The 19,408-nt window shown below is 48.6% G+C and overlaps 1 protein-coding gene across 5 annotated transcripts in view; it reads left to right on the forward strand.

Moving 5' to 3' along the window:
* Positions 1-19,408, forward strand: part of LOC144147059 (uncharacterized) — a 320,221-nt gene that overhangs the window by 121,457 nt on the left and 179,356 nt on the right. For all 5 annotated transcript variants that reach the window (XM_077679092.1, XM_077679089.1, XM_077679091.1 and 2 more), the window contains exon 10: positions 14,956-15,112. In XM_077679092.1, the coding sequence (XP_077535218.1) occupies positions 14,956-15,112 (157 nt within the window). The remainder of the gene's footprint in view (positions 1-14,955; positions 15,113-19,408) is intronic.

A 19,408-nucleotide genomic window follows, 5' to 3' on the forward strand; every position in this document is an offset into this window, starting at 1 on the left:
ACACTTTGACGTCGGATGCCGCCTTCCTCGAGTTCCGGGTGTGTCGGGGCGTCGCATCTCGGCTGGTGCGTGTTGGCGGTCGGGCACTGTGCGTCGTCGTTGTCATCGTCTTCTCAGCGGACGTCTCGGTCCGGTCGGGTACGCGTCGCGGCGTATAGCTGTCGTCATGTACGGGAGTCTCGTCAGGTCTGGGTCGGGTCGTCGGGATGAGGGCATGTTGTGAGTCACTGTCTTCCGCGAGTCGTTGCGTCGTTGGAGGGTTTTCATATTTTCGCGATCGTGCAACTTTACCTCCAGAAGTTGCTGCTTTTAGTTTCCCCCGCGTGGGCTGGGGGAACTTCCACGGGCGAATTCAGCATTGCTACGGCGGTTCGGCGATTGGTGCGGGTAAGGCGATGGCGAGCGGTTGAAACGGGATGGGCCACGGCTGGTTTCAGATAGATACTCGTCGATCTCACGTGGTCGTTGGCCAAGGAGAGGGCGAGGTGCGTCGATGGAGAAACCACGCAGTCCGAGTCTCTTGTATGGGCAGCGACGGTAGATGTGGTCGGCCTCTCCGCAGTGGTAGCACAGAGGACGATTATCGGGAGTTCGCCATACGTCTGTCTTCCTCGGCGTCTGGTTTCGGGCTGCCAGGGGTCGGGCGGGTGACAGTGGGCGGCGGTACGGCGGGGCCTCTTGACGGCGTGTTGGGGAAGGGCGGGGTCGACGAACAGCCGCAGAGTAGGTCATACCCTCAGGCTCGGGGGGTGCTTCGAACGGCACAGAAGTTCCCAAAGCCTCCTGTACTTCTTCCCGGATCACGTCGGTCAGTGAAGTGACTTGAGGTTGTGGTGTCGTCATCAGGAAAAGTTTCCGCAGGTCCTCCCTTACCACTGCGCGAATAGTGTCGCGTAGTCAGTCGGAGTTAATAGCGCTGGCACCAATCGCCTCCGAAACCAGCGCATTGATTGGGCGGTCGTACTGCCTCGTTCGGATTTCGAGCGTCTTCTCCATCGCGGCGGCCTCAGACGCGAATTCGGACACGGTCTTGGGGGGTTGCGAACAAGGCACGCGAAGAGCTCTTGCTTCCCGCCTCGCATCAGAAACCGTAGTTTCTTTTCCTCCGTCATTCCTGGGTCCGCACGGCGGAAAGGTCGCTTCATTTTCTCGACGAAGATTACGACTCCTTCGTTCGGGTGTTGCGTTCGAGTTTCCAGTAAAATCGCAGCTCGTTCTTTTCTCACCACGGTCGTGAAGGTCTTAAGGAACTCGCTTTTGAATTGCGTCCAGTCGGTCAAGGCGCTCTCGTGGCTTTCAAACCAAGTTCGAGCTGCATCCTCCAAGTAAAAGAAAACATGCCGGAAGGTTTCTTCATCGTCCCACCTGTTGAAGATCCGCACGCGCTCCAGCTTCTCCAACCATTCCTCTGGGTCTTCAGCGGGGGCTCCCCGGAACGATGGCGGTTCCCGGGGCTGCTGCAGCATGATTGGCGACGTTGTGTCTTGTACCATGGTGTTGGTTGCAGCGTTCCTTCTCTTGGACCCTTCTAGCATCAAACCGAACTCGGGTGGCCAGCCCCCGCCACCCGAACTCGGGTGGCGGGGGCTGGCTCTTGTTGGACTGGCTTGGCGGCTTCCCGAGGTTGCAGTGGGCATGAAGGGTGCGTACCCAGCACCTCCACCAGATGTCACGAAGCCAAGGACGACGCAGTTGTCTTGCAGGAGAAACAAGTTTATTGGAGCGAACTTGTGCTCCCCTAACAACTGAAAAGAATACAGAGGCGGCGAAGTAGCGGTCACCAAAGTGACTTGCGTCAGCGAGCGTCGCAGAATCGAATGCCCCGGCGTCTGCTCTGCAGGCTTTTTATCTTTTGGCGCGCGTGGTTCTGGAACCGTCGATTCGCATCGAGAACATTGTAGATGCAAGAAGATTATTCCGGGATGTTCACGTTAGATCGGAATGCTCTACATATCAGAACAGATAACACATGCGGCACAGAAAGAAAGAATGGAACACGCGCTTCCCTAGGCACGGAGATAACACAGACCGGCACAGCCGGGCGGCAAAAGCAAAACACAAATAAACAAACCCAATGCATGGTTCGCGGCAATATAATTGTCGATGAGGGGAACCTAGTGGGAGTAATATAAAGATGCTTCTTGGTCATATTCATGACACGCTCAAGGTGAGCCGTAGATTCGGTGTAAAATCAAATTGATGCCGCCGTGGCGTGTGGGGTATCAAAGTGAACGTTTCGGAGAAGAGATTCACGTGGTGGTGGTGCCAAAACCTTTAATGAGCCAAAGGGAAGGGGTATAAGGGCGCGGTTAGCCTCCTAAGTCCAGGAGGCCTCTTGTCTGGGCTTCCTCCAGTGCGCACCGCACAAGGGCGACCTGGCGCTCCGGTGTGCAGCTGGTCAGCTCGGACTCCCACTGCTCAGGGGAAGGGTACGGGTGGGGATGTGGGTGTTGGGGGCAGGAGGAGACGAGGTGGTAGGTGTGGAGAGGGATATGACAATGTGGGAAGTCGGGTGGAAAGAGAGAAGGAGAAATGTGGGATAGAATATTGTGGTTAAAGTCGGTTTCGGTCTGTAGTCGGCGGAAGATGTAAGCCTGCTTGGCGGTGAAGTCAGGATGGGGGGGGGGGCGGGCCGGGTATCGCCGTCGGGAGTTAGTGTGGTGGGAGAGGATGGAGTTGTACGTGGGGTCGAGAAGTGTCAGGGCTGCTGGTCGGGGGTGGAGGAGTTATTTGGTCCAGGCTAGGGGAGGGAAGTGTCCGGGTAAAATTAAAAAAAAATTCTTCATGGTCGTCATTGCAGTGATGGGCCGGAGCAGTGCAGTGGCCAATCCGCCGAATGGATGGCATAGCGCGTGTACAAGAGAAAACTACACCGAAAAAGAGAAGAAAACAGGAGCGATTCGGAGGAGGGAGTAGCAAGACGCTGTCCTCGCGTTATAGGCACCTGGAAAGTCACCGCGCCACCGTCTCAGCCACTACCCGGCAGTTAATGGCGGTGTAGGCCGAACAACCGTCCTTCACGTCACCAGGAGAAGCCTGTGTCCGCCGACGAATCAGTGGTGTGTTGTGGTGTAGAGAGCGTGCAGCGAGACCTCGTTTCGGTGAAGGCCTACTTTATTTCCTCCCGCCGCTAGCTATTGGCCACCGCAGCGTTGCTCGCCGTGGAACCATCACGCCAGAGTGAGCTTCTCAGCGTTCCGAGCTCAGCAGCCTCGCAGAAAGAGTGTCACCTCGCATCTACAAGTCGAATCCACCAGCCGTTTCCGCTCGACTGTTCCCCCACAGTGCCAGCGCCACAGTGGACTAAAGTAGAACCCATGGCCCTTTAGTTCTCTTTGTGTCACGTAAATGGTCCGTTCCCTCTCTCCCTTCCTACCCGTCTGGATTCTCTCGCGAGTATAATGCCTGTGTTCACGAAGAAACATTAGCACTGCTCGTGACTCTGCACGCGATCCTGCCCATCATTTCTTTATAATACTCTTCATGAGAGATTCATAATGATTTATAAATTGGGTTAATGATCAGAATGATGCTGCTGGGGTGTGTGGGCTATCCACTTACAAGATTATGATGGAAAGAATCACGTAAGACAAATGAAAGGACATCTGGCGGATAAGTGCTACTTAAGAGTAGTTAAACTTCCCGAACTCACTGAATTGTTAAAAGTGAAGCATAAAAAGTTGTTCTGTCAAAGAAATTGTACTTAGAGCACGCAATGCCCGCATGGTAAGCACATTATGTCCAGTAATTGCGATGGTAAATATCATGAGTTGTGCCGTAAGCTTATGCGAGCTGTCAAAGCAATAAAGAAAGAGAGAGGTAAAACGTTTATTGAAAGCTGAATAGTTTAGCCCAACTAATGGTAGGGCTTGATAATCCAGATGGGTTGAAGTCTGTGCGGTGACAGCGGGAAATAGAGAAATAGAAAAAAGGGGGAGGCGAAATATACACAAATATGAAGTACATGTTCAGAGGATTCGCACGACTTTTCTAGTGCAGTTTCCACAAGCAAAGCAGAGTTGTTGTTATCAGTACTGCCTCTTCATGATTGCGCCAGGCTCCAAGGAAATGTGAGTGTTCTAGAGCACCTCGATGTCAGAGTCACACAAGTACCTTCGATGCTGTTGCCCGTTCACTAGCACATCCCGGGAAGCGGTTTTAATTTCGCCTAATGTTTCCAGTAGCACACACACTGGACACACGGGCCACTCTGCCAAACGAAGCTTAAACAAGAAGGTTTGGGTGTATGCAACGTTAGGTCGCACTGGCGCAGCACGCCTGCAGTCGGCTAGAGCAGACCCTGTGGATGCCGAAAATTGAACCTATGCTCTATGACATGAAAATGCGCATACCTCCTCATATTATGCTGAGAAGCGGGCAGCTGGAATTTCCATCCTAGGTCAAATTCACCTGCTTTGTATCCTATTTGGAAAACGGAGTACCGAGGGTGTAGTTTAGGTCGTGGCCGTCTCTGACGGTCGCACGGAGACGTTGTTGCCCATTATACTGGAATGACCTGGTAGCCGCAGAATTTAACTGAGTTTTAATTGCAACAACGGCACATAAATACAAAAAAGAACACGCTGGCACGAATACGACACTGTGCAGTCCCCCTCGTACCCGTCATGCACGCATGTGTGATAAATGCTGATCCAAGAAGGCCAGCTCTTTCGAGCTCAAAGATATGAACGTTGTGCTGACACATTCACCAACCCGCTGCATTTTCGCGGCCTCAACAATCTTTCGCGTGCGCTGATCTTTGTCTCGAAATATTACGGAGCACGCATCGTACACAGGCTCGCCGTCCAAAACGCCAAATTATATTTTTGCCATTCCGTACCTTGATGCAGTAGGTTTCCGTTCCCATATGCGAGTGTTAAGGCACCTTCCCGTCTGGCCTACATATGCATTTTTACAAGTAAGGGGCAACTTTTAGAACACCCCTTCCGCGCAAGCCACCACAACGCAGGAACTGGTTTTGGTGATCAACGAGGCATTTGTATTTTCCTTTGCTCAGAGGGCATGTTTGGCGGCAGAGTCTAATCTATTGATTCATTATACTGTTTAACGCACCGACGCAACGCAGGCTATGAGGCGCTCCGTAGTGAAGGGCTCCGAATTAATGTTGATAGCTTGGGGACCTTACTTGCGCCGAAATCTCATACACACGGTGTTTTTGCTTTTCGTCTCCATTGCAAAAGCGGCCCACTTGGCCGGGAAATGAACCCGCCACCTCGTGCTCAGCAGCGCAACGCCTTAGCCGCAGCAGAGCCTCCACAGGTTACCAGGAGCCGACATGACAGCTTTCCCCCCGGCCCCTCCACCGAACATTTTTAGGTTGTGCGATATACGGGATGACGGCTACATTTGTGTTCCTTTGGTTCAGCTCTTGCGGATTTGTCGGCGCCTTCTTTGCTTCCCTGCGGATCGAATCGGGCACAACTACAATGCGGCTCTCAGGATATCCTGCTTATGTAAGGCGACGGGCTTGAGCGTCAAAACACGAGTTCAAGAGGTGCTTCCAAGATTTCCTCAGCGCGTTTCTAAGACACAGGCTGGCGATGCCCTCTTCACGAGTTTAGTGTGCGCGGATGTTAAAGGCAACAACGGTCCCTGTTTACGGTGGTCGTTCAACCAACATACATGTGAAGAAGAGAGTTTAAGGCATTTTAAGGCATTTAAGGAGAGTTTAAGGCATTTTAAGAGAGTTTAAGGCACAAGAGGCTAAGGCATTTCTTAAAAATCCCCAGTGTACTGGTCATGTCCCCAGATCTGGCTTCCTTCTTACTCTCCAGCAACACTAAGTCATCTACATATCGAAATAGTGTTATGCCTCTTGTGTGTCTACGACAATCCTGTGCAAGTGAGCCATGACGATGTTACTGAGCGCCGGGCAGCACACGACTGGATACATACTCCTTTCTTTTGTATGTACAAACGCTCGTTTCATTGAACATACGTTGACTTGCGGTACAATTCCAAGAAATCCACAAATACTTGAACAGAGTTTGTAGCTCTGGCACTGTAGCAGTGGCCGATTCAAGGGACGCAAGCAAGGCACCAACAGATCCACAAGAGATCCACAAGGTAACCCGAAAGGACAAAAATATAGCCGTCATCCCGTATATGCATCGCGTATGCCACAACCTCAAAAGAATTGGCCGAGGTTAAAGTGGTCATGTCGGCCCCTGATAAGTTGTCTAGACTGTGTAGCCAACCATGCCCTGTGAGAAAAGGGAAAAAGAAATGGCTTGTTAATCACAGCAAGCAATACCTGCGTTGCGGGGAAGAGGTGCTCTACAGTTTCCCGCTTAGCGGTAAAATGGCATCCGGAGGCCAGACGGTTAGGTACCTCAACACTCGCCTACGGGAATACCGTAACAAGCTACGGAAAGGCAAAGATAGTAAATTGGCTATTCATTGCCAAGAGTGCGACGACTGCGAGCCTGTGTACGATGAGTGCTCAGTCATATTTCGAGAAGCAGATCAGCGCACGGGATAAATTGTTGAGGCCGAGGAAATACAGCGGGTACGTGACTGTGTCAGTACAACGTCCACAGCTTTTAACTCAAAAGAACTGGCCTTCTTGGATCACCGTTTATCAGACATGCCTGCATGACGAGTACGTGGGGAGCTGCGCAGTGACGTGATCAACGTCGTTGTCATTTCAGCGTGTTCTTTTTTTCTATTTATATGTCCCATTCTTGCTATTAATTTTCAGTTGTAAGTAGCGCTGGTCCTTGTCTCACTCATCCGAGGTTTTCTTTAATGCGCTCAACGGAGTTATAATGGAGTACCAACTAGCTCATACACATGCGGTGCACCTCGCGACTTACTTCTCGTGTGTGGACCTGCGATCCGAGTATTGGCAAACCCCAATGAAACCTGTGCACAAAGAAAAACAACCTTCGTCACTCCTGATGGTCTTTTCGAATTTAACGTTATGGCCTTTCGAATATGCCATGCTCCGTTAACGTTCGAATGGTTCATGACCACAATTATGCGGGGATTAATGCTGGAAATTTGTTTGTGTTACCTTTATGATGGAGTAGTTTTTGGGCAAGCGTTGTACGAGCAGAACTGCCACGTGGCTACCGCCCTGCACTGCCGGCAGCGTGACGGTCTCTAGTTCAACTCAAAGAAGAGCCCCTTTGGTGAGCGTCAAGCCTTAGTTCTTGGCCACCTGGTTGACGAGGATAGTGTCTTACCTGACCCTCGGAAGATCAAAGTTGTCGGAAATTCAAAGACCTACGAAGATTTGGAGGGCTTAGCAGCTACCTGTTGTTGGGCTAATACTTTCGGCACTTCTTTCAACGGTTTGCAGAATTGTCCTCGCCACCTACGCACCTTTTGCACGACAACGTCCCGTTTCATTGGACAGAAGATTGTGAGGCGTCGTTTCCTCAGATCAAATTTCTCTTAACATCAAGCCACGTTACGATGCTCCTACTGCCCCTTTGTTTAGTAAACTTTGTCTACCTAAGATTCAGGACCTGCTTAAGTACCGCTTAGCCTACACATATACGCTAGAACGCAAAAACAATACTAAGAACATTTCGTTGATAGCTAATCTTCAAATTAATCATACGCCCTATCCGACTAGACTGTCTGAACGTTGGAAAGTTTCTCGCCCACGTACAAACTATACTTTGCAGATGATTGGGTATACCCTTCCGAAGTTGTTGAATGGACTTGCATTTATTGACTTTGATATTGACTCATGTACAAAATCTATGCTGTTTAACTTGTTTGTTCGGAAAGACTATGATGTTTGGGAATAGTTCCTTGCTGAGTTTGTGCGGTTTGTTGCGTATATTTTTTTATCACTACTGCCTTCACGTCCTTATATCCACCTATTGATGCGCTATCTATTGTAGTTTTGAACATATTGTATTTTCCGTGCTAGTTTTGTTTGTCACCCACAAGTGGTGTATATGTACTGCTTTTTTTTGTTTGTTTTCCACGCCGCTGTTGTTGTTTATGTTGTTTCTGTTGACCATGAAGGATGTAGGGCTTCGTCAAGTTGCTGAGTGCAGCTTTTTACCCTATTTTCCGCCATAACGGTGTACGTTTATGGAAATAAACTTCAACTTCAACTTCAACATCCCGCGTTGCTTTGGCCCTTCAGCGCCACCTGAGATACACGCTGACGCCTGTGGAATTGGTGTTGCAGTCGTGCTTGTCAAAAGGCATAATCGTGTGGAGAATATTGTCTCGTATGCTGGCTGGTGGCTGAGCAAAGCCAAGCAAATTATACGATGACAGAGCAAGAGTGTTTGATAGTTATTTTTGCTGTCCAGAAGTTTAGCTCCTATATATAAGGACGCCCCTTAACTGTGGTCACTGACCACCACGCTGTGTTGGGTAACTGGGCTGCGCGATTTCGTTGGTCGTCTGGCCCGCTAGGCCTTAGGTCATAAGAATAAGACATCCTTGTGCGCTACAACAGTGACCTCCAACACGCGGATGCCAACAGCCCATCTAGGCATCCTGCCGCGGAAATGCTGAGAACTTTGAAATGCTGACAACTTTGATGATTACCTGGTAGTGGTTAGCTCCAAGTTTCCTGGCGCTAACACTTTCGGTGTAGAGCGCAAAATTACTCCAGCCTACGACCACTGTTAGCAGCTGCACGTGTCTCCAGTAATTCCCGTCACTTCGTTATTCGGGACCAATTGCTTTGGAAGACGAACTACCTGCAATGGGGGCCCGCTTTCTTCTTGTTATGCCAACACGTTTGCGGTCGGAGGTTCTGCGCGCAACGCATGACGATGCTACTTCAGGTCAATTGGGCGCGGCGCGAACTTTGCAGCACACACAGGAGCGCTTCTTGTGGCCTAATATGCATCCCACTGTAGCACAATACGTATGTTGTTGTCAAGAGTGCCGGAAATACAGGCACCCTTTTAAGGTTCCATCTGGCCTTCATCCGGTCGCACCACCAAGTTCTCCTTTTGAACAAGGTGGCATCGACTTTCTAGGTCGGTTTTCGCGCTCTTCCAGTGGTAATGGATCGGTAATCTCTGCATCGACTATCTTTCGCGATAAGCTCAAACCGCGGCTGTACCGACCGCCACCGCTGTTCAACTTCATGCGGCAGTTTCTCGTTGTTCGACATGGTGCTCCTCGGATGGTAATCAAAGACCGCGGTCACAAATTCGTCGCAGACGTCACTGAAAAGCTTCTCCGTCTTTGTACGCCCCGTTTCCGCTACTCAACACCCTCTGATCTGCAGGCAAACGGCTTGACCTAACGCACTTACAGAATGCTTGCATATGCTCGCTATGTACTATCGCGCCCAATTTGACTCGCAACAGGCGAGCGGCCGCCGCAGCTGCTCCCGGGGAGGTGGTGGCGCCTTGCAGCGAAGCATTCGAGAAGTAAAGGGAGAGGGGTCAGCTGTTCCGATACCCATTGGCATCCCCTGTGTGCTGGTATAAATTGTTACCTCAAACGTTTTCGGAGGGGCTTACCGCATCGCCAGCGATAAGTTTTATCATTGGCTGCAATGCTCCTATGCGCATTTGCGCAAGCCTTCCAGTTTGGTAATAGTAGGGCGTCGCGAAATATCGATTACGTTCAATCTTCCTCACAAATAAAGATATCTTAAACACTGGCTGACCGCATTTTTTTTTATTTACTGCTTCTGCCTCTAATTCTTGCAAAGCCTCACGGTACGAATTGCACTATTATGCTTTCAGCTACGTCACTGACGGCCACTGCGCCGCTTTGTTCCCCTCACCACAATTCTGGAGTCGCAAGGCTGCGCCAAGCTGAACTACATCGGGCAGCTCCACGCGCACCGCATTCGGAGCGCGAATGGCAACAGAGCACTCGGGGGGTGCTGATGATTATCACAACAGCGGACACCCTCTCCCTTTACTTCTCGAGTGCTTCGCTGCAAGGCGCCACCGCCTCCCGGCTAGCAGCTGCGGCGGCCGCTCGCCTGTTGCGAGTCAAATTGGGCGCGATAGTACATCGATTCCAGCCAAAACATTGGGACCAGGTGTTGCCTTTTATCACTTTCGCAAACAACACAGTGACACAAGAAACCACAGTGTGTAGACCGTTCATTTTACTATACGCTCGTCTTCCTCCTAATACTCTGGACTCCATTTTGCCGTTTTCGCTGCTTAACGAGACCTCTGTTGCGAAGACGCTGTGGCTTGGCGAAGAGGATCGCTGCCTTGCACGCCTTCCAACTGTAGCATCGAGACGCGGCTCCAAGTAGCACTACCACAGTTGGCACGAATTGGCCTCTTATGCAAAAAGTGATTTCACATTGCTCTGGAGCCCTCTACGAACACGTGGCCTGTGCACTAAGTTTCTGTCGCGTTACACAGGCCCATTCGTTATCGTTGATCGCTCAGTTACGTCACGAACGTTTGGAAACCGCTCACTACGATCGGACGCCCGAGCAACAAGACGCAACTGGCTTACATCGCCCGCTTAAAGCCATTCGTTTCACGCTGTGAACAATGACTCGCCCTCCGGGCTTCCTCTGTGAGGGAGGAATTGTAACGGTTCACATGCTTGAACACGTACATGGCGGAAGGGCAATGTATGGACTGGAGGAAGGAGAGGAAGCTACCTCGGCTGTGGTGGTCTATGGAGCGCTGTGTGTTTCTGTGTAGCTTCTCCATCCTGTCCAGAAAATAAGCGCCCTTTTAACGTAACCATACGAATAAAACTAAAGTAATGGGAATAAGCATGCCAAAAGCGCCCTCTTCAGCTTAGCAAACGAAACGCTAGAACAAGGAAAAGAATGTAATTACCTCAAACAGTCGGCTAGTGCTGACCCCATCCACGAGAGAGAAATTCGCCGCAGCATAGGTATGGGTAGGAGAGCACTCGGCAAGCACTCCCAAATCTTCAATAGTAAGTGAGGTCTGTTACTGAAATGAAAAATATACAACCAGCGCACACTGCCGGTGCTGACAAACGGCGCTGAAACTTGGTGGCTTAAAAAACAACTATAAAGCACATTGAGGTTGCCTCAAGAGGCCATCGAACGAATAGTGTCAGGCGTAGCACTCAGGCACCGGAAACGAGGTGCTCTTATCACAGAATAGAGTAGAAGAGAGTAAAAGTTATCGCAATTCAAACAACGAAAAAAATGGACTTCGGCTGGCCATGTAATGATACGAACTGACAACCGGTGGACGATTGGGGTAACAGAGTGGATACGAAAAGATGAGTCGAGAAGATGGCCAGGCCATCAACCCGATGGAGGAATGACATAAAGGAATTCGGCGGTAAACAGTCGACTCGAACAACGCAGAACAAGAGCACTTAGAGGTTAATGTAAGAAGCTTTCGTCCTGCAGCAGACCTGAGTAGAGTGAGGATGATGATGGTAATACCAACTATAAATTCATGTTTCCCCCCAAATATGCGCAATTGTATCTGTCTGCTCAACGACGTGGACGACTATGAAGAGTGTTACCCGGATTAGTAGCCTTGAAAAGTTTGCTTGTGTGAAAACAACTTGTTCAAAAATTTTGGGAACTTTTGTCTTGGTGGCTAAATAAGGTGACACACAGACAGCCACACAGACAGACAGACAGACAGACAGACGGACGGATGGACGGACACACAGACACACAGACAGACAGACAGACAGACAGACAGACATACAGACAGACGGACAGACAGGCAGGCAGGCAGACAGACAGACAGACAGACACAGACAGTTAGGTAGGCAGGCAGGCAGGCAGGCAGACAGACAGACATACAGACAGACAGACAGACAGACAGACAGACCAAAACCATCGGTTCTAAGTACCCAGAGGATGAGAGTCGTCTTTATAAAACCTGTGGTGCCCTTTGCTGTTCGTAAGAGTCGCAAGTTCAAAGGCTTTGTATGCATAAATTGTGAGGCCTCCTTAGTGAAGCCGAGGACGTAGAAAACATGAGAGGTGTGCTCTTAACAGGAAAACATTGCAAAACTCTCATTCCAGAAATTAAGAGTCGCAAGTTCAAAGCCTTTGTATGCATAAACTGCGAGGCCTGCTTACCGAAGTCGAGGACGTAGGAAACATTTGAGGTGTGCTCTTAACAGAAAAACACCGCAAAATTTTCATTCCAGAAATTAAAAAAAAAATCAAAATCGCTGAAAATATTCCATCACCCGGAGCAGGGGTGTGGGGCCCACCACTAAATAAATCGAGCATAATTGGTTGCGGAGGGTCAAAATCAACGGCCGTGTTCAGGGCATACTGAATACGCGAACGTGTGCGGTGTTGTTACTGTGGTTAACTATTTTACGGATGGTGCGATGTTTTGTTGTGAACGGTTGGTATTATTATCTACAGTCATCTGCGACGCAGTAGTCGCTGTAGCGGTCTGTGTGCTAGTGAACTGCAATAAAGTGCAGTGCATAGTTTAATATAGTTGTGAACTGTGCGAACTGTACGGAGGGCAGTTTCACGCTTCCAAAAAATTTCTGAGTACTGTTAGGAAATAAGCAATTCAATCCAATAATATTCTAGGCGATCCGTGTGCTATATAGCTAGGATGGGTTTTGTTATTACTGATTAATTTATTTATCTCGTCATGAATGAATAGCGTGTTTCTTTCACGCTGATAGGTCTCTTGTGGTCAAGTTGTATTTTTGTTTATCTCGCGTCCTCAGATTATGGGTCACCATACGGCCAAACTTTCCCACGGCCACTCAAGAGCACCTCCGCCTGAGACATGAAAGGATATCAACATTATAAATATACGTGGAACATGTAGATGACAGCGAAGATGTATATGTCGTCAGTACTGACATGTAAGCACTGACGACGTGCAGATGTCAGTAGAAGCGTTATTGGCGAAACAGTCATGCAAGAAGGAGACGAAACATATTTCAGCACTCTACGTGCCTGAGCAAATACAAAACTTAATGCAAAATGCACCATGTGTCCCTACTTATTGCATTACCACCAAAACGTTCACGTTAAAAAAGTGTGATGGTTTGCATAAGAGTGCAATTTCTCGGCTTCAACCGCAGCGGTGGCTCAGAGGGGCAGCACTCGCTTCGTACGCGGGAGGTACCGGGTTCGAATCCGGGTACCGCCGGACACCTACCGGATTCCTTAACGGCTACAGGCATCCCTGGTCGAGTGCGGACCCTTGAAAGGGGAATTCACGCCTGAAAAGCTGCCTTTACCCTTGCGAGGGGCCCCTGACCCTTGTCCATCAGGTGGGGCCCCGGCCATCATGTGCGTTGCGCCATTGCCGGGGGTGAAAGAGTCTGGCGGCGTGTCCCGCCACAGGCGGTTGACAGTTGAGTGTCAACCGTGGCTGTGGAATGCACCTTGTGCATTCGTGTGCCTTGGTAGCGCCGGGAACCTGCCGGTAAAATAGGTACAAGCGACTACCCGGCCTGGTATTCGGCCCTTCTATGGACTACAAATCTTGGGAAGTTCATCCGGCTTGCACGGGAAATCGCCCCTATGGAAAGGGGCGTCCGCAAAAACTCAGCAACAGCAGGCAAACCCTCGATCAACCGTAACAGCACGTTGGCGGTTGTCATGCCGAGTCAGCAGCAATTTGCATAGGTTGAGGCGCGAAGAAATTTAAAAATCAGCAGAGAGATACCATTACATACGCAACGAGAGGGACATAAGCTGCCAAATAGAATTATGAACTTCCTCGGCCTCAAATCGGCTTCACATTTCTAGGCTTCAAGTACACGCGACATGAGGTATTTAGATTGGGAAGTCCGGATGAGACAACGACCTACAATTATTACTCTTTTTTCGTTCGTTTGTAACCTCTAATGTGATGTGAACACTACGGAAACTTCATCGACCCCATTCCTGACCTCCATCTTCCGTCAACCTTCACTGTTCATTGAAGCGCTAAATTTTTTCCTGTACCTGTACGGATATGCCATAGTGATGGAGCGCTTTCCCAGTGAAGGTAGGAAATTCAAGTCACACGGAACCTCAAAACTGTGATTTACGAAAAGTAGCTTTCTCAGGTGAGATGCAATGTTGTGAGAGAGAATTTAAATCCATCATAAGGACGCATTCACTAAACAGGGTTTTTCAAAAGAAAGCTTAAATGACAAGTTACGATGCGCCAGCGAGGAGGGAAGAAATAACAATGAACAATACCGGTGCATTATGAATTAAGAAGTTGCTTATTTGTTATGCAACTGACAGCAAAGCGCATTATGCAGGATGTCACAAATACCCTTGTTTGGGCTGTAATTGAAAGATGCTAAGGAGAAATACTTGCCCTGTATTAATAAATAGTCTACAAAAAAAACAACCGCTGTCCGAAACTGTATTTCATCTAAATTTAGGACTTGTTCTTTGGCCGCTGTATTTCGATGTCATAATTTTCTTTTTTCGCACGCTGTACTGTCGCACTGCTGATTTAGCACTCTGAAATTCTGTTGGTTCTGTTTAGTAGTGTGCTTTAATGTGACGGCCCCGGTTCCTTGAAGGTTTAGCTACCCCTTCTGGCGAACAATTTGCTGCTCGCTGTCCAGGTCTCCAACACTAAAGCTGATAAGCAACTAGGAAAAGCGAAGAAGCAGGGATGGAGGTGTGATGGCTGCAAATGAGCAAGCGCAGCTGCTGTTTACACGTTATAAGTTGCCTTGACGTGGTTAGAGATTTGTATTTGTCCGGTAGTTCACTCGGTATAGGCGCTGCAGCGAGGTGATTGAGGGAAGGTGTCTGTGCGGGTTCTACCGAAAGCAGTTTCGTTGTGTTTCATTAGCTTGAAAGGAGTAAACGGGAGGGAGTGTCTAAGGTTGTCCGAATATTGGGTGATGCCTCGGAAAGCGCCATGCCAATGAATTGAAGACACACATGCACCAGTTCAAAAACTGAGTGCGTAAAAAGACTGAGCTCGATGCTTTCTGTTATCAATAAGGAAACAACAAAAGTATTCATGCTAAAATTTCTGGACGCGCTACGAATGGAAAAAAACTTGTTCTTATTCTCCTTTTCAGACTGCTTGGAAAAGGATTAAAAGCCTGAAACATTCCGGCACAGTACTTCAGGTCATCTCTTCTGGTTACGTCGTTGTACTGTTCGCTGATGATACTGTGTGGCACATACAATCCAGCTTTCTCAAGCTCGTCCAAAGCTCGAAAGGCCGCAGCAATGGTAAGGCTGTAACGGCGCTCTCTATTTTTACTGCAATGAGTCTGTACGCGAATGTTTTATGCTGTTGTTGAAAAGTATGGACGTTCACACCAAGGTGAAAAGGGCAGGGCAGATATGAGAAATAAAATACTAAGAAACAAGGAAACAGGGCAGCTTTAATAAATAAAAAAACGAGAGTTTCAGTTTGTGTGGTTATTCAAAGAGTTTGGCTTAGAAAAAAACGCTATTTCTTCGGCCTGTCTGTTAAAGTCGTATATTATGCCACGTTTTATTTTATCTAGCATCTTTCTGATTGAAACACTTAAAGCAATTGTGCGTTAATGAATTATCAGCGCCCAAAAAAAAGACTAAATTTTGAAAAGGAGCCAGTGCTATATACTCTTAGTTCAGACAAACACCAACCCGAGAAAGAAGCGTGAATTTGTCCTGTTCCGCGTTACCCTGACCGTGGAGTCAGTTGAACGCTTCAACCGGGTTCTGCAGGACGATGCCAAATTTGATACCGTTGCCTTTCATAATGAACAAAATATGGCAATAGTAAACTAGGATGCTTATAGGAGCAAAAATTTCGCAATCTCAAGTATATTGAGCATTTCGAGTAAGTGTAACGAAGAACGACATCACTAGACATTTCGGGAGCAATATATCGCAGAGCAAAGTTGCACTTTCAGGCAAAAGGTCATCTGTTGGTTTTAAAAACGCACGTGGGCTTATTAAAAACTGGCATAATTGCAATCAAGCACCATTATTCCCCCTGAAGGGCATCTAGAATAACGTCGTCATGTTTCTTATTGCGGTGCAGTGGCAGAATTATAGTGACCGTGTCGGCATTTTCCAGTGTCTCTGCACAAATTCACGACTAATATTCGTCTCCTGTACGCCCGTATAAGAATTAGTTCACGCATAGTTACATAAGATGAAGCATAGACCTAATCCCCTGCAAAAGATGGAGACGCTGAAGCGGTCGATACGGTAGGTGGTTTGTTGTGCCGCAAAGAACCTAAGAACTAGACATCTTCAGGTAATAGTCATTGAGGGTGGCTGCGCGTGGATACCATAAGTGGTCAATCCCATTTGTCATTTTTACATAGAATTAACCTGTCCACATAAGAACACTGTCCACATAAAAACAGGCCGTCTTAAGCTGGAGTGCGTTATTAGGAGTGACAAGCATAGCAAGTAAACGAAGCACAGGGCACGTAGACCTTGCAGTTTTTCTGCGGTCACCTGCTGTCAGTGCCTGTAGCATATATGAGGCTAAATCTTCGAGCAAAACGTGTAACACAGGAAACAGCTAAATGATGTTAAAGACTTGTTAGTTTGATTCAGCAACATAACTCTCACGTTCTAGCTATATGATCGTACTTTTCACCCTTATTCGCCGTTTTCTTTTTCTTCGTGCTTTGTTTTGCCGCCCATCCGCAAAGATAAACTCTGTTGTTATGGGGCAAAATTTATTATACAAGGGACACTACTGAACGACCAACGTAAGGTGCGGAAACATCTTATGCCTATGAGCAAAACCGGACAGCGTGATCCTTGTAAAAACCTTCCAGTTGAAGGACATGAAAATGCCGAAAGCTGCGGAAGACAATGTCATAAACATACGTGATTTAAAAGAAGGAGAAGATACTGCCCACTAAATGCTTTCTACACCGTTTAAAGACCTCAAAGTGCCCATACCCGGAAAGAGAAAACCATAATTCTGATTCGCCTTAGGGGGACACTAATACCCCAAGTTTCTGCCCCGTAAGTGATAACTAAAAAAGCAGATTGATTTGATACAAGCTTTCCGGTCAATACCTCCGATTTCATAACAAACGCAGGCTACCCCATGATTATTGTGCGGGTAATTTCCCTTTCATGGTTTGGATCAGCAGCTATGGCTTGCCCAAGATATACGTATTCGGTTACTGTTTCCAAGATTTCGTTGCATACGTGGAAATGATGTATCTTGGCGTGCTGATTCCGCATTACCTTAGATTTTTTTTGTATTTATTTTTAAGCCTGCAATCATACTTTCCGGGCACAATTGGCAAAGCATGCTCTGGAAATCGTGTCTACTATGACTGAACAAGACAACGTCGTCTGCAAACCTTCGATAGCTGAGAAATTGCGCATTGATGCGCACTGCAGTTTTCCTCCACCTTAGCTTTCTGAGCACACCATCCAAACAGGCTGTGAATAATTGTGGAGATATTGTGGTGCCCTTTTGTGTAGGAAGCTTGCGGGTTGTGTGATGAAGCCGGGTAGTACCCCTAATTGTGTCGTATATATCTTTCAATACCGCAATGTACGCTTCGTGGGCGCCATGATCACGTAACGCGCTTATTAAAGCCATATTACAGCCGGACTGGCAATACCTTAATGGGGCATTGAGTCAAATGCCTTTTCCGAATCTATGAATACCATATACAGCGGTGCATTATACTCTGAATAGTGTGAATATGATCTAATGTTGAGAAACCCTTCCTAAAACGAGGGGTAAGGTGGGTTTGTTCATATTGTTAAGAAAGGGGCGGGCGAAGAGAAGCAAAGAGGCAGGAGGCCACTGTTTCGAGCAGTTCCTTCTTCTTCATCTTTTTTATTCCTCTACTTCTTTTTCTACATTCTCCCCTCACCAGAAGATGGAGGTCCCATTTCTAGGAAATGAAGTGTCTGTACCGGTCTCTTAACTGTCTTCCCATCCTGCGTCTTCAAGCTACAGGCCCGAGTGAGCCCGTCTTGTGCAGAAAAAATTCCCCGCATTTCCCCGAGGGGAAGAATGTGAAAGTGCGAATGCACGAGTTAAATTTGCGCGGTTCGGTAATGTTCGCGAAAGAGAGATCACACACACACACACAACTACAAAGAAAGAAATATGCATTTATTCACAGACACCTATTTGTGTTGTCGTTGTACTTGATTGCTAGAGCGGATCTCAGCTTTGAAATTTCGTGTCAGTACTCCTTTAAGCGGGTGCATTAGCCCTTCTCACGCCCGATTCCTGGCCAATCCCCCACGTGGGTATGTGCCATGTCAGCGGCCAGGCAGCGCGCGCCCATCTTTGAAATTTCGTTTCAGTACTCCTTTAAGCGGGTGCATTAGCCCTTCTCACGCCCGATTCCTGGCCAATCCCCAACGTGGGTATGTGCCATGTCAGCGGCAAGGCAGCGCGCGCCCATCTCCCCCCGTTGCTAAGGAAGACGAGGAGCGCGCGCACCCGCAGCTGTTGCTATGCGGACTACGGCGGCGGACGATTCAGGCTCGCTTAAGAAGTGCATTCGCACTTAAAAACTTCTGTAACACGGCCCATCAACGAAAGGCTCCTGGGGGTGCCAGTTGCCTCCACCAAGACCACGTCCCTAACTTGTAAACTTCGGTTGGACGCCTTTGGATGATGATGAAAGGAGCTCTGCTCGAAGATATACTCTCTTCTCCAGCGATTCCACAAGTGGTTCAAAAGTTTCTGCCGGTACCGAAGCTTGCTAATTGTGTTTTCACGTGTCACCTGGTTGATGTAGGAGTCGTCCCCATTGCCTGGGCCAGGTGTGCTGAGCAAGGAAGTTCCAATCAGAAAGTGCGCAGGGCATATAGGCGAGGGCTCCTCCGCAATAGTGTACGTATAAGTACGAGGCCTTGAATTGATGACAGCTTCTACTTCTGTAAGAAGCGTGGTCAGCTCCTCTGCGCTCAGGCTCGTCTTTCCAAGCACCTTCCGGAAAGCTGAGTTTACGGAGCGAATCAGCCTCTGCCACCAACCCCCCCCCCCCACCACGCCGCTGCTGGGACTATGAATTTCCACTTAATCCGGTTGGTGGCGAGAAATGAGGATAATGGAGAGGTGCCCATTATGCTCCGTGCCTCTTAGATATCTCATGATTTTCTTCTGAATGCGAGCGCGTTGTCGGAGTACAAAGTGCACGGTACCCCTCGGCGCGCCAGGAACCTACGAAAAGCGAGAAGGAAGGCGTCCGTAGAGAGTCCGGTTGTTAACTCCAGGTGCACAGCTCTTGTGGTAGAGCACGTGAACAGCAAGTCATAACTCTTTGAAGTACTTGCGCCCGAGTGTTTTTCACGTAAAGTGGACCGGCGAAGTCGAGTCCAGTTACCTCGAATGGTTTGGATGCCAGTACTCTGTCCTCAAGCAGCGGAGCATGTTGCACGTTAACAGGTCTGCTGAGAATCGTTTACAGAGGAAGCAAGCCCGAATCACCTTCTTCGCCTCCTGCCGAGCATGAATAACCCCGAAGCGTTGACGTAACTGGGCCATAGTGCTCGTTACGCCACCATGAAGTACGCGACAGTGGGCTTCAA

This window comes from Haemaphysalis longicornis, unplaced genomic scaffold, assembly GCF_048455015.1.
Source record: "Haemaphysalis longicornis isolate Haplotype H1 unplaced genomic scaffold, Haemaphysalis longicornis Haplotype H1 scaffold_7, whole genome shotgun sequence".
Taxonomy (NCBI): domain Eukaryota; kingdom Metazoa; phylum Arthropoda; class Arachnida; order Ixodida; family Ixodidae; genus Haemaphysalis; species Haemaphysalis longicornis.